Genomic DNA, 13,633 nt, shown 5'->3' on the forward strand with positions numbered 1-13,633 from the left:
TTAAAACTTTTGGAGAAAGCTCCTCTCAGGTATTGGGGAGTTTTTAAATCTTACCATAACATTATTCTGTAATGGCCACATTAAAATTCTTTTTGTAACTCATTTCAATATTGTGGGAAAGTTAAGAAAATTTAGATTAATACACAAAATCATAATAGTTGACAGGTGTAGAAATGAAAGGCTATGGGTATTTCTTCCTAACCACTAACCCCACACAATTACTAAAAGCAAAACAAAGTAATACACTTTGAGATTTTACACCGGAATGTTAAATATTCTAAGAAATTTCGTATATGTATATTTTTGTCATAAGTTTTTAAAATCCAAGAAAAAATAATAGTTATTCCTTTTTTATTTTTTAAACATAGGTATTAAGTTCAGAATTAGCCCAAGCCAGAGATGAAACCAAGAAAACACAAAATGACGTTCTTCACGCTGAGAATGTTAAAGCAGGACGTGATAAATACAAGACTCTGCGGCAGATTCGACAAGGCAATACAAAGCAACGTATTGATGAGTTTGAAGCAATGTGAGAGCTGTTATTTTGCATACATGTTCTTCATAAGCTGAACCACCAACAGAGAAAAGCAGGCCTTTGCAGATGTGATGGAATGCATCCCACCTTGCCAAAGCACTCATACCAGTTTGACTGTGGTGGCTAAAAGACGTATTTAAGGGAGCTCTTCAACATTAAGGCAGTGTGGCATCATGCTTGGTTTTCTTTTTCATTTGAGCCAGGGAATGGAGAACAGTGTTCATCACCTCCTTTCATATTTTGCATTTTCCATATTTTTGTTGAAGATTAACACTAATTATCATGTCTGACAAATGTGTATGTGTGATTTAAGCACTTTGTTACATTTTAAAGGATGATGGTGATTTAATGAGTGTTCAGGTTGAGGACTCAGTTTTCCCTTGCCCCTTCCTTATTTTGCCTGCATGTATTTCAGTCTCTGTCATTATATTTTCTCAATGTGCCCCTCTCATATCTTGCTGTGCCCAGAACCACAATTCTGCCACCTTACAGATCATTGTCATTGTTAAAAGGAGGGTAGGTCACAGGTGGACAGTCTTTGGTAATTGTGTAGAAGATGGCTGTGAATTATAAAAAAGATTAGAAAGTTTTAACAGTGTAGTATGCAGCTGGTGGTTAATTTTTTAATCCCAGTTTTACTACATTATTGGATATTTGATCCTTGATTACTTGATTGTAGTCATCTTGGACAGCTAGCTGAATTGATTAGTGGTTCATCTTCTGTCATCCTTTGGTTTTCTTTGCCTACAGATTCACAAAGGTGTAGAGAGCAGGTAGTAGTTCCCTAGAAGAGTTTATTGATGACATACTACCTGCAAATAACAGTTGTCTGAAAGATTTTTAAAGTTTTTCTCTTTCACAGATTGGTTTACACAGTCAGACATTTAATAAAAGAAAATAGATACTTATTGGTAATTGATTATAATCACTAAAAACCCTGGACTTTCCTGGAAGGGCAGCATATGAAAACATCAGTCCCATGAGGGGACTGTAATACTACCTCACTACTACACCTGTGGTGACTGGTTGTGCAACACAGTGGAGTGTTCAAATTATATGTTTTATGATGCATAGTAAGACTTTGAATCATGAACAACTATGTTTGAGATTGCCTTTCCTTTCAAAATATTTCAGAGTGCTAAATTTTTAACTGCCTTTTTGTTGAGCTGAATTGTGGGACTCTGTATCTAAATTATAAACTCTCACTGGTATACATCTTCCTGGAGAGGTGTTGTTGAATGTCTGAGGATTGTGTGTGTGTGTGTGTGTGTGTGAGTGAGTGAGAGAGAGAGGGCGGGGCGGGGGGGGTTGCCCTTGTAGCAAATGAAGAGAGTCTGTGCCTTCATTTTTTGGTGTAATTGTTACATAATCATTTTAGCACATTTGGTTCCTAAATCATTGTGCTTATTTTTTTTTCAGTCTCTAACTAAGAGTACTTAAATTTGGTTTGTTAATTCTATTTTATAAATTATAATTTTAGGTAATAAATATTAAGTTCAATTATGTCTTTAGAAGAAATCTTTCCATTTTGAAAGATGTTCTAATATTCACATGTTCTAACATTTTCTTTATTGTAAAACATCTGAATTTGGAGATAAGGAAAGCCTTGTTTTCTCTGTGTGGTTCAGCTACTTTTCATTTGGTATTATGCATTCAGATTGACATTTACCTATTGAAATTGCCATTTTGTTAAGACATTTTTCATGCACAGTAGATTCAAGTTGTGTCTGAAAATATCTCTTATGCTTTTTGATTTTGCTGACTTTAAAAGGATTAATCTGGGCAGACATTATGAAAAGGAAAGATTACATTTAATATATTTTTTGGATTTTGTAGGACAAATATAACTGGTTAACTTTGAAGTGACTGTTGTACAGTGGGTGTACACATGGCTTCAAAACACTATTGAAGAGAATGTTTCTACTTTCAGCACATTAGGGGAACACATGGTGGACCCTGCGTTCATACTTTAAAGCATAAGTGTTCCCTTTTCCAAAGCATAAAAGCAATTGCCATAACAGGTGAAAATGTGGACTACCTTTGGTTTTGTGTTTTCTTTGTTTTGAATTGTGTGCACTACCATTGCTACATCAGTTTGATATCAGTGTTGAAAAATTACCAGTTATATTTGCTGTTCATATTCTATTTGTAGATTAGGATTAAAATGGAGTTGATCCATTTTTAAAGCTGTGTGAATTTTCCTAAACAGGAACAACTATTTGCAATATGGATTTTCATAATGATTAAACCAATTATAACTTTTATTATTAGCAATTGAGAGCACATGTTCATATAGCAATGTAAAGGTATATTAATGAGTGTTTGGTAAATTCCACCAGGCGTTTACCATTAGTATAATTTTGTGTTGTACAATTAAGTTACAGTTACAGCTATAATTTTGGATAACATTCATTGGTTAACAATAAAGTAACAAAAGCTCATGCCTTTAAGGTCCACTGTTGTTATTTAACATGGAGTTTTTTTGGTATATTTTCTGAAAATTATCATCTCCATTAGACCCATAACTCATCACATCTTAAAAATGGAAAGTGGTTAGGAAAAATTACAAAATCATGGGGTTACTCTTTCTCCTAAATTATACCTCTTTTGATATGGAAGCAATGATGATTGTTAATTCTGTGGAAAAATTAAATCAACCCTTTGAAAACAAATCAAGATTTTCAGTCATTGCTTTTGTTTTGTAGTGTTTAGTTTCTTTTTCCAAAAGAAGCTACAGTTTCGTTGTTGTAGATTAATTTCACTGTTGAAATGCTAATGTTCTTTAAAGAACTGTATTCTAAGTGCATTTATTCAAATACATATTCTTATTTTAAAGTAACATTACAGAGCAGTTACCATAAATCATGATGTTAATTATCCTTTTAAAAGCTTCTTACTAATTTTTAACATGAAAACTATTAAAAGATTATTACTAAATAAGTGATAAAGCTAAGAATAGGAAAACCTAGATGTCTTCTCAATTTATAGTAATGTTTAATTCACTTTTGTATTGCCGTTTTTAAAGGCAGGTAGTGATTTCTTCTGATCCTGCCAGAAAAGGGAATTTTGTATAATAAGAATTTATTTGAAGAACTAGGATTACCACTCACAAAGTATCTTCGGCTGTATTGGAGCTCTCACTCCTAATTATTAATAGAAAAGAGTTTAAATGTTAGTATTCTGATGAAAAATAAAAAATGCCAATCATTTTTTGTCTCAGTTTTGGTCACCTTATTGAATGGTGATGTTGGAAGTGAAGAGAAAAACTTTTTAGTTACAGAAGCATCACATTCTATGTATGTATGATGAATACAATTAGTTTTTTTAAACTTTCTATTTTTGTAAAGATTTTATGTATTTATATTTAGAGGGGAAGGAGGGAAAGGAGAGAAACATCAATGTATGGTTGCCTCTTGCGTGTCCCCTGCTGGGGACCTGGCCTGCAACCCAGGCATGTGCCCTGACTGGGAATTGAACTGGTCACCGTTTGGTTCAAAGGCCTGTACTCAATCCACTGAGCCATACTAGCCAAGGCACAATTAAATTTTTTTTTTCTGAGTCTAAAGTTTAAAGCTAAAGGGTAAGGAATTACTGCCTTTGGTATTAATTTACTGAACTGATTAGTAAACCAAAACTTAGATATCTTTAGTAACTAAGGGAAAACATTTAAATACGGAGCTACACTACACTGGTAGATAAGTTTCTCTCTCAGATTTGTTCTAAATGAACAGAAGTTTAGCATTTTCTTTTTTAAACTAGATTATAAATCAAATGTTCTAATGTAGTTTATCATGTAGAATGACAGTATTCTAGTACATTTCAAAAGCTCTGCAAGTGGATTCTGCAGATGTTTTGATAACTTCATAAAAGTCAAGGCAATCTGACTCCTCACATTCTACCCTGGTAACCAGGAAAAGTTGGCTCACAATAATGTTTCACATATCAAAGCTTATCACTTTTCCATCCTTGACTTTTTCACTTAAATTATCTTAACTCCCATTTGTGCCTTGTGGACCTTCTTCTTAATATGCCCATCTTTCAAGATTGTTAGAGCTGCCATTTTTACCTCTGGAAAGATTGTAACTCCTTATGTTGTTGCCTCAATATTTTGACCTTCCTTAAACTCTGATATAGGAGTTTTCTGATTTCAGTTTATATTCGCTGCTTTAGGAGTTGAAGTATCCATCATTATTTTGCACAGAATTATAAGGTTAAAGGTCATGACTAAGATAATATATGACACATCTTTTAAATTCAGGTGTATGTTTGGCTCTGGACTTCCCTAGCTACTAAATGGTTCCAGGTTATTTAATGATCTTCATTTAGCCAACATGTTTTACATACCAGCCATATTCTGGGATACAGAAGCAAGATTAGAATGACTGGGACTCTTTGTTATGATCTATCTTAAAATATGGAACTTCAAATATTATTTTAGTTCTTAGACTATTTGCATTCATCTGTTACAATTTTAAAAATGGCAATACCATTTTGTTGATTTATGTTATTTGTATGCCCAGATTCCTCCATGCTTGTATCTAGTCACTTGCTTCCATCCATGTAATTTATTTGTATTTTCTGTTCTGAGTGTTCATGTTTATTTAATGATCATTTTAAAATTTAGATGTACTCTGATATTTATGCATGTCATTTGATTGCTCTTTAAAATAGTGATACTGGTTTTAGTTTGTCTTTACTAAGTCTGTATAGCCAATAATAGTCCATCTTCCAGGTGGTAATATGGGATCAGAATTTCTGAGATTTATGCAGTGATCCTTGGAAGAGTTCTTTTTGATAAAACATGGATTTATTATATTAAATTATTGCACTTTTATAATGTATGCCATAATATTACTTTTAGTTTTTATAAGTTAAATTTAGATGTTTTATTTTCTATTTTAGACCTAGAAATGCATGTATGTCTTAGACTCACAAGGCAATACCTCCCTCTCTTTCCTGTTGTTTATACCAAAAAGTCTGTAGTTCAGGGCTAGCATTCGAATGTATATGCCATCATTCCGTTTATATAATTGTTAACTTTAAAAGTTTAGCTGTTTTGGATAAAAGACATTTGTGATGAAGGAAACTACTACAACATAAAGCAGATCAATAGACAAAAATTAGTGAACAGAATAAGAATATACAATATAGTTCCTCAAGTATTCCTTTTCTTTGGTACATGGCTTAATTTTTATTTTATAGCTCAAATATCAAGCACTGATTAGGATTTAAAGATATCTTTTAAAAAGTGCCTAAGTTTAAGTTTTTCTAACTTTATAGGAAGACTCATACACAATTGACAAATCAAGTATAATAATTAGTTATAGTCTGTATTAAATATTGAGAAGTATAATGGCATTAGGAGTTTTCCATTGAACCTTTATTGTGTTAAACTATACATAAGGTAAAATTTGCCATTTTAACCATTTTTAGGTGTACAGTTCAGTAATAACACATTCACATTGTTGTGCGACTGTCACCACTGTCCACCTCCAGAACTCTTCCCTCGTCCCAAACAGAATCTCTGTATTCGTTAACTGCTAACTGATTCCCCATTCCTCTCTCTTCTGAGTCTCTGGTAACCATTGTTCTGCTTTCTGTCTCCAGATTTGACTATTCTAAGTATCTCTTATAAGTGGACTCATAATATTCGTCCTTTCGTGCCTGACTTCACTGAACATGTGTTTTTCAGATTCATCCCTGTTATTGCATGTATCAAAGTTTTATTCTTTTTAAAGGCTGAATACTGTTCCGTTGTATGTATTTACCATATTTTGTTTATCCTTTCATCAGTCAAAAGACATTTGGATTGTTTCCACATTTTGACAGTTGCCAACAATGCTACTGTGTACATTGGTGTACAAATACCTGTTCAAGTACTTGCTTTCAATTCTTTTGTGTATGTACCCACAAAGGAAATTGTTACGTTTAATTTTTTGAGGAACTGCCAATACTATCTTTCTTAAGAGCTGTATCATTCTACATTCCTACCACCAGTTCATAAGGGTTCCAGTTTCTCCACATCCTCACCAACAATTGTTACTTTTGTTTTTGATAATAGCTCTCCTAATGGATGAAGTGGTATGTCACTGTGGTTTTGATTTGCACTTCCCAGTAATGCATTCTCTATGATGTTGAACCCATCTGTTCATGTGCTTATTGACCGTATGTATATTTTTTGTCAAAATTTTTATTCACGTTTTGTCCATTTTTTAAGTTGGGTTTTTTGTTATTACTTAGTTGCAGTTCTTTATATTTCCTGGATACTAATCTCTTATCAAATTATATGAGTTGCACATAATTCCTTACCAGATATATGAGTTACAAATATTTTTCCATTTGTGGGTTGCATTTTCACTCTGTTGATATTATCCTTTGAAGCACAAGTTTTTAATTTTGGTGAAGCACAGTTTATTTTTTCTTTTGTTGCCTGTGTTTTTAGTTTTCATGTGTTTTAAAGAGAAAGAATAATTTTTGATGAAGGTATTACTAAAAAGAGGCAGACCAGTATGAATATCTTATGTACATTGTCTAGACACAAGAGATGAAAAGCAGACTCTTGACTGCGCTAGAACATGTGGTTCACTGCGCACTGCCTCTAGGATGGTAAAGCTTCAGTGGGTTGAGTCAGAAATTTGTGGAGCCTCAAATCCTGTGCTGAGGTGGTTTTGGTTTGGTTTGAAAATGCCTGGTACCTTCAGGAAGGAGTTACAGAAGGCAATGATAACTTAAGCTTAGGTCCAAAGGAAGATTCATGCTGCTATGTAAGGTATACTTATGTATCTTGTAATTAGCCCAAAGAAAGGCTGTGGTCATGAGAAAGAATTAAATTACTACTTTCTGAGAATTTAAAGGAAATATCTGGATGTAATTTACTCTCATGTTTTCTATGTATAGTAATGCTTTTTCTTCTTATTTCCAAGCAACCTCCTTGATACAGTTAAGACCTTTTTAAAAAATTTTTTTATCCAGCCTTTGGGGTTAGGTTCTTCAGTGGTACAGAAGAACAAGAAAGACATCCGAGGAAAAATAGATTTGATTATGTGTTGCATTTCCAGATATTCTACCCTCTTATCTAATTTTTGTAAGCAATTTTATATTTCTGGATTGTCTGTTTCACAACACTTCTCTGGAATCAGATTTAGGCACTTTGATTCCTAATGCATTGTCTTCCCCAAAATGTTACACCTGACAAAGGTTTAGTAACCATGTACTATGAACTTTAATATTTGCTTCTAGTTGAAAAATGATTATGCAGAGAGTGCTTACAACAGCGGTTCTGTCAATATCCCTTCTGTTTCAGATGATCCTAATGTGACTAGAAGGCACTCGAAGGGTTTTCTAAAACAGGTTTTTAAGGAGTTAGAGAAATAGTTCTTAAAAGATCATTTTGAAGAGGTTACATTTAACAAAACCCAGCTCAGTGAAGATTATCTCAGAGTATAATTATGCAGTTATTCACTGGGTGTGACAGCTTTGAACAACTTTGGAAATTTCTGTAGGTTTTTAAAGTTGAAGATTATATTTGATTATGCTTGCTCTGTCAACTAACTTTTGCTAAAGGTTTAACTTGATTCATATGCTTATGTCCAAATGATAGGGGTTGTTTTTCCCTTCTTATTCTTGTTTATTTTCCCCATAAAATTTCTAATACACTATTTCTTTCAATTTTTAGGACATAAAGTTTTTGAATATAGGTAAATAAAATCCTTTGCTAATCTAAGTTACAAGTGGATGGTTTTCCTTCCCACTAACTTGTCAAACTAACAGCTCACCACTGGTATGTAGGTAATACTGATAGTAGCTCATTTTAGTTTCCTAAAACATTGAGGTTGATTAAGCTCTTATTTTCCCCTAGAAGTTTTAAGATCTTTTTAATGTAGATTATAAGTATGAAAAATTCTTTCATTATTGCTGTTGGTAGGTAAAAAATAAAATAATTGTTATTTGGTAGTTTATATGCATTCTTAAAATATCCTGAGAGGTTACTTGCATTTTTGTAAAAACTAGAGTACCAAGCATTACAAAACCTAGATTTAGGATCCAAACTTCATCATCTGTCAAGTTTATAATATAGTTCATGTGGTGGGATGCATTATATTGTAGTGTAAGCTGATATTTTAAGGATATTTATGATAAGTTTGTGGAACATAGACTGTATCTATTTGCATCAAATGTAAATAATTTATCTATTAGAGGAGATTATTGGCATTAGTATTTTTGGAATGTTCTCAAGCATTAGCAAGACTGGAAGCAAGTACTTATGTCTTCTACATTACTGATATGATGTCTACAGGTAAGAAAAATTTTCTCTACTGCCTCTTTAATTTTGAGCCATTTTACTTTAGCTCTTAGATAGTAGACATTTAAATGGTTTTTAGTTTAATGGTATTATGAAAGGAATGCTGAATGGGAGACAAGGAGGCACGGCATTTATTTCCCATAAAGTAATAAAACAAATATGTATGTATATGTGCATTCATACAAGTCATTCTTTCTTCCAGTGACTTACAGAGTAATGGATATTTATGCAAAGCGCAACTATAGTTCTGAGAGATAGATGAGACACAGTGACTATGTCATTGGAAACTGTAGTTAAAAAAGAGAGTTAAGAAGTGGACTGATATTAAGATATAGAAAGTAAAGTAGCAGAATACCAGAAAACAATGAGACAAAATGCTCAGGAGTTAGAGAAAATAGGTGCCAGTTAGCAAACAAGAAGCATGGAATTGACTGACTTAATGAGGCTGGAAAAAGTTTTCTTAATTTGTAAGTTACAGTGCTAGGGAGCACTGTAAGGCATAAAGTAAAAGGTATAAATTCATCACAAGGGAGGCTAGCCACTACTTTAAATTTGTTGACTTAGTTCTCTGCCAGTAAAGAATTGTGTATTCTTTAACATCAAATGTAAATGTGGTTTCCTTGTAATAGAGTGTTGAATGTGAGCAACCTTATTGATTCTGGTTTATATTAGAATAGCCAATCTTGAAACATAATATTAAGTAAAATTTTCTTTTGCCTTTTGTTTACTATATTTAACTTGCCACTAAGTACTATTTTTACTAAAAATTATTTTTCTGCTTTATATGATTATCCCATTACCTTAAGCAGTACAGGTAAAAATTTCTTTCTCAAACAATTACTAATTATGTGGATTTTTGTAACTTTATATACTAATAGCTTCTATTATAGCAAAACATCAGAAAACTGGGATATTAAGGATTTTTTTCCCTTGGAGATTTTTTAAAGCATTAAAATAATGAAGTTATTATTATTATCAAAATAACTTCATTATTATCAAAAGTTAATAATGAAGTTATTAATAATGAGGAATTAACAAACACCCTTTTGTTAACGTTTTTTAGCTCCATTTAAAGAAAATTGTTTTTTTTGCACTTTTACATGTAATTTTATTTTATAATTGTTTAATTATATTTTATTAATTATGCTATTACAGTTCTCCTGGTATTTCCCCCTTTGTCCCTCCTCCACTCAGCATCCCCCACTCCTTCAGACAGTTCCCCCCACCATTGTTCATGTCTGTGGTTCATGCCTGTAAGTTCTTTGGCTACTCCATTTCCTATACTGTACTTTACATCCCCATGGGTATTTTATAACTACCTATTTGTACTTCTTAATCCCCTTACCTCTTCACCCATTCCCCTACACCCCCCTCCCATATGGCAGCCATGAAAATGCTTTCTGTATCCATGATTCTATCTCAGTTCTTGTTTACTAGATTCAACTGTTGATAGATAAGTATTTTTTGCCATTTTATTGTTCATGGTTTTGGTCTTAGGGTAAAGTCCCTTTAGCATTTTATGTAATGATGGTTTAGTGATGATGAACTTCTTTAGTTGTTTCTTGTCTGGGAAGCTGTCCAACTGCTCTTCTGTTCTAAACAATATTTTTACTGAGTAGAGCAATCCTGGTGTTAGATCTCTGCTTTTCAAGACTTAGAATATTTCTTGCCAATCCCTTCTAACCTGCAGAGTTTCTTTTGAGAAATCAACCGATAGCCCTATGGGAATCCCATGTAGGTAACTAACTTCTTTTCTTTTGCTGCTTTTAAGATTCACTTTATCTCTAACCTTTGGCATTTTAATTATGATGTGTTGTAGAGTGGGCCTCTTTGTATCCATCTCGTTTGGGACTCTCTGTGCTTCCTGGACTTGGATGTCTATTTTCTTCACCAAACTAGGGAAGTTTCCTTTCATTATTTTTTGAAATAGGTTTTCAATTCCTTGCTCTTTCTTTTCCCTATGTTCTTTGCACCCCTTTGATGCAAGTGTTTGAATTCTTGAAGTTGTCCTAGAGGCTATTTATATACTATCCTCATTTTTTTGTATTTTTTGTTGTTCTGATCGTTTTTTGCTTCCTTATGTTCCAAATCATTAATTTGATTCTTTACTAAATCCATTGTACTATTGTTTCCCTATAAATTGTTCTTCATTTCAATTAGTATAGTCTTCGTTTTTTACAGGATTTTTTTTTATGCTTTTACAGTCATCACAGTTCCTTGAGCATCCTTACAACTAGTGTTTTGACCTCTGCATCTAATAGATTGTTTATCTCCATTTTGTTTAGTTCTCTTTTCTGGAGTTTTGATCTGTTCTTTGATTTGGTCTCCGTTTCTTTGTCTCTTCATTTGGCAGCCTCCCTGTGTTTGTTTTTATGTATTAGCTAGAGCTGCTTTGATTCCCTGTCTTGGTAGTGTGGCCATATGTCTTAGGTGACCTGTAGGGTCCAATGGCACAGCCTCCTCTTTCACCCAAGCTGGGTACTCAAGATGTGCCCTTTGTGTGAGCTGAGTACACCCTCCTCTTGTAGTTGAGCCTTGGTTGCTGTCGGCAAATCAATGGGAGGTATTTAGCCAGGCCAGTCAGCTGAAAGGATTGGCTGTGACCACTTAACCACCCACCTGTACCCTGTGGAGGATCAGCTGTGCGTGAGCCAGGTGATGGTGCTCCATCATGGTCTGTAGCTGTCCAGTGGGTGTGCTGGCCCTGGAGTTTCCCTGGTGGTGCCAGCCAAGGTCAGCCCCGCCCTGTATTTTCCCCAGAGCCACTCTGCCTGAGCTATAAAGCAGTCTTTGATGGCTGCTATTTGTGCTGGGCTTGAAGATTCCCAGATAAAGCCAAGCTGTAAATGTAGACCAGCTGCTGCTAGTGTGGGCCTGGGGCTCAGTGAGGCCAGCTGTTGCTTGTTTGTTAGGATTTAGGAAGTTGTGAAGCATGAGCCAAGACCAGTTAGTCATTCGTATGGAAAAGGAGATTGGGTGGGTCCATAAATTGAGTGGGGTGGAGTCGCTGGGGATCTCCTTGGTGGGTCAGCCGGTGTTAGCCAGTGTTAGCCAGATTGACAGAATCCCAGATGTGGCACCAGCTTGCTGGCTCTTTGCAAGGAGGGTTTAGAAAGGGAATAATGTCCTTTTCTTGCTTGCAAACACTTCAGTCCTGCCCATATACCAGTGGGTGCCTTTCAAGCTGCTACCCTGGTGTTGGAGCTCAGAGGGAGTGAGTCTGAGTAGGTGAGTCCATTTGTGGGTTCTTTAGTAGGAACTTTTCTGGCTCCAGAAGTTTCTTCCACTAACTTAATCCCCTCTGGATTTTGCAGCCAGAAGTTTTAGGGACTTACCTTCCTGGCATTGGAACCCTGGACTGGGGGTCTTGGTGTGGGGTTGGGACTTCTTGCTCCTGAGATATCCCTCCTGAGTTTTATTCACTGGACATGAGCGAGGGACCAGCTTCCAGGTCTGTGCCCCTCCTACCGTCTGGGTGCCTGTGGTTTCTTTATTTCCTTAATTGTCTGACTTCCATTCAATGCAATTTTTGATGGTTTTGAGTGATGGTTCTATATTTTAGTTGCAATTTTGATGTGGTTGTGCAGAGAGGTGAGTCATGGGTGCTTGTACCACCATCTTGACCTGGAGTTGTGTTTTTTAAAAACTTAGAAAAGTAGGCATTAAATTACAGATATTTTTAGGAAAACATATTTTTATTGGCTTCTGGCATTATCTTACATGCTGAAGTTGTCCAGTAGTAAAGGTGCTTCATGTCATACTTAGTTACTTGTGGCTAAAGCCTCATTTTTAAAAGTTTCATTAAATCATTAAAATTCTTTAAAAATAAGTAGTACATGAACCTGAAACAAAATTCAATAAGTACAGTAGGATAACATTTAAAAACAAGCCTCTCTCCACCCTCTAGTCTCCAGCTCTCCCTAGAGAACTGTTTTCAACTTGTACCTCTTTCTGGAGATTATCAGCACACACACACGGTACAGCTGTTTTACCCTCTTTAAGAAATTGTTGTAAGTCCAGTGGATAGGGTTAGTTTATATAAGGTTTTCTATATTTTATGTATTACTAAAACATGGGAAGTTATTTTTTACATAAAAGGTATAGGTGTACTTTCATTTAAATTAAGTACCATGTGCTTATTGTACACTTGTTTTCTTAAATTGGATTTCCCTATATATCTTAAAAGGTGGCATGGCCATAATGGTCTTAATGTGTCACTTTTTTAAAAATATTTTATTTATTTATCTTTAGAGGGGAAGGGAAGGAGAGAAATAACAATGTATGGTTGCCTCTCGTGAGTCCCCCGCTGGGGACTGGCCTGCAACCCAGGCATGTGCCCTGACTGGGAATGGAACCGCGATCGTGTGGTTCTCAGGCCTGCGCTCAATCCACTGAGCTACACCAGCCAGGGCAATGTGTCACTTTAAGAGCCCAAGTGAAAAAGCTCTGCCAATAGTTAAAATTCTGACTTCTGCCAATTCTATGACCAGAAAATATTTTGAAAAAGAAGCAAATCAACAGGGTAGGATTTTCTAAGTGTACTTAGGTTGCTTTTTTTTTAATGTTTGGGCTGACATACCTATTTATTTTGACTTAATTTATTAAGCACTATTGTTTCCATTCTTTCTTTTTAAATTGAATTTATTGGGGTGACACTGGTTAACAAAATTACACAGGTTTCAGGTGCACAGTTCTACAACACATTGTTTGTACACTGTATTGTGTGTTCACCACCCCAAGTCAAGTCTCCATCACCTTTTATCCTCACTAACTTTGGTAACATTTTAGTTTTTAAT

The 13,633-nt window shown here is 34.7% G+C and overlaps 1 protein-coding gene across 2 annotated transcripts in view; it reads left to right on the top strand.

The window, feature by feature from the left end:
- Positions 1-13,633, top strand: part of RDX (radixin) — a 110,489-nt gene that overhangs the window by 74,732 nt on the left and 22,124 nt on the right. Inside the window, exon 14 of one of the 2 annotated variants that reach the window (XM_037047688.1) lies at positions 369-529. In XM_037047688.1, the coding sequence (XP_036903583.1) occupies positions 369-529 (161 nt within the window). Of the gene's footprint in view, positions 1-368; positions 2,977-13,633 lie in introns of those variants that run through there. The other variant, XM_037047686.1, reaches the window with a different exon arrangement.

The sequence above is a fragment of the Sturnira hondurensis genome, unplaced genomic scaffold, assembly GCF_014824575.4.
Source record: "Sturnira hondurensis isolate 20B ecotype Veracruz unplaced genomic scaffold, ASM1482457v3 Scaffold0006213, whole genome shotgun sequence".
NCBI classification, from domain to species: domain Eukaryota; kingdom Metazoa; phylum Chordata; class Mammalia; order Chiroptera; family Phyllostomidae; genus Sturnira; species Sturnira hondurensis.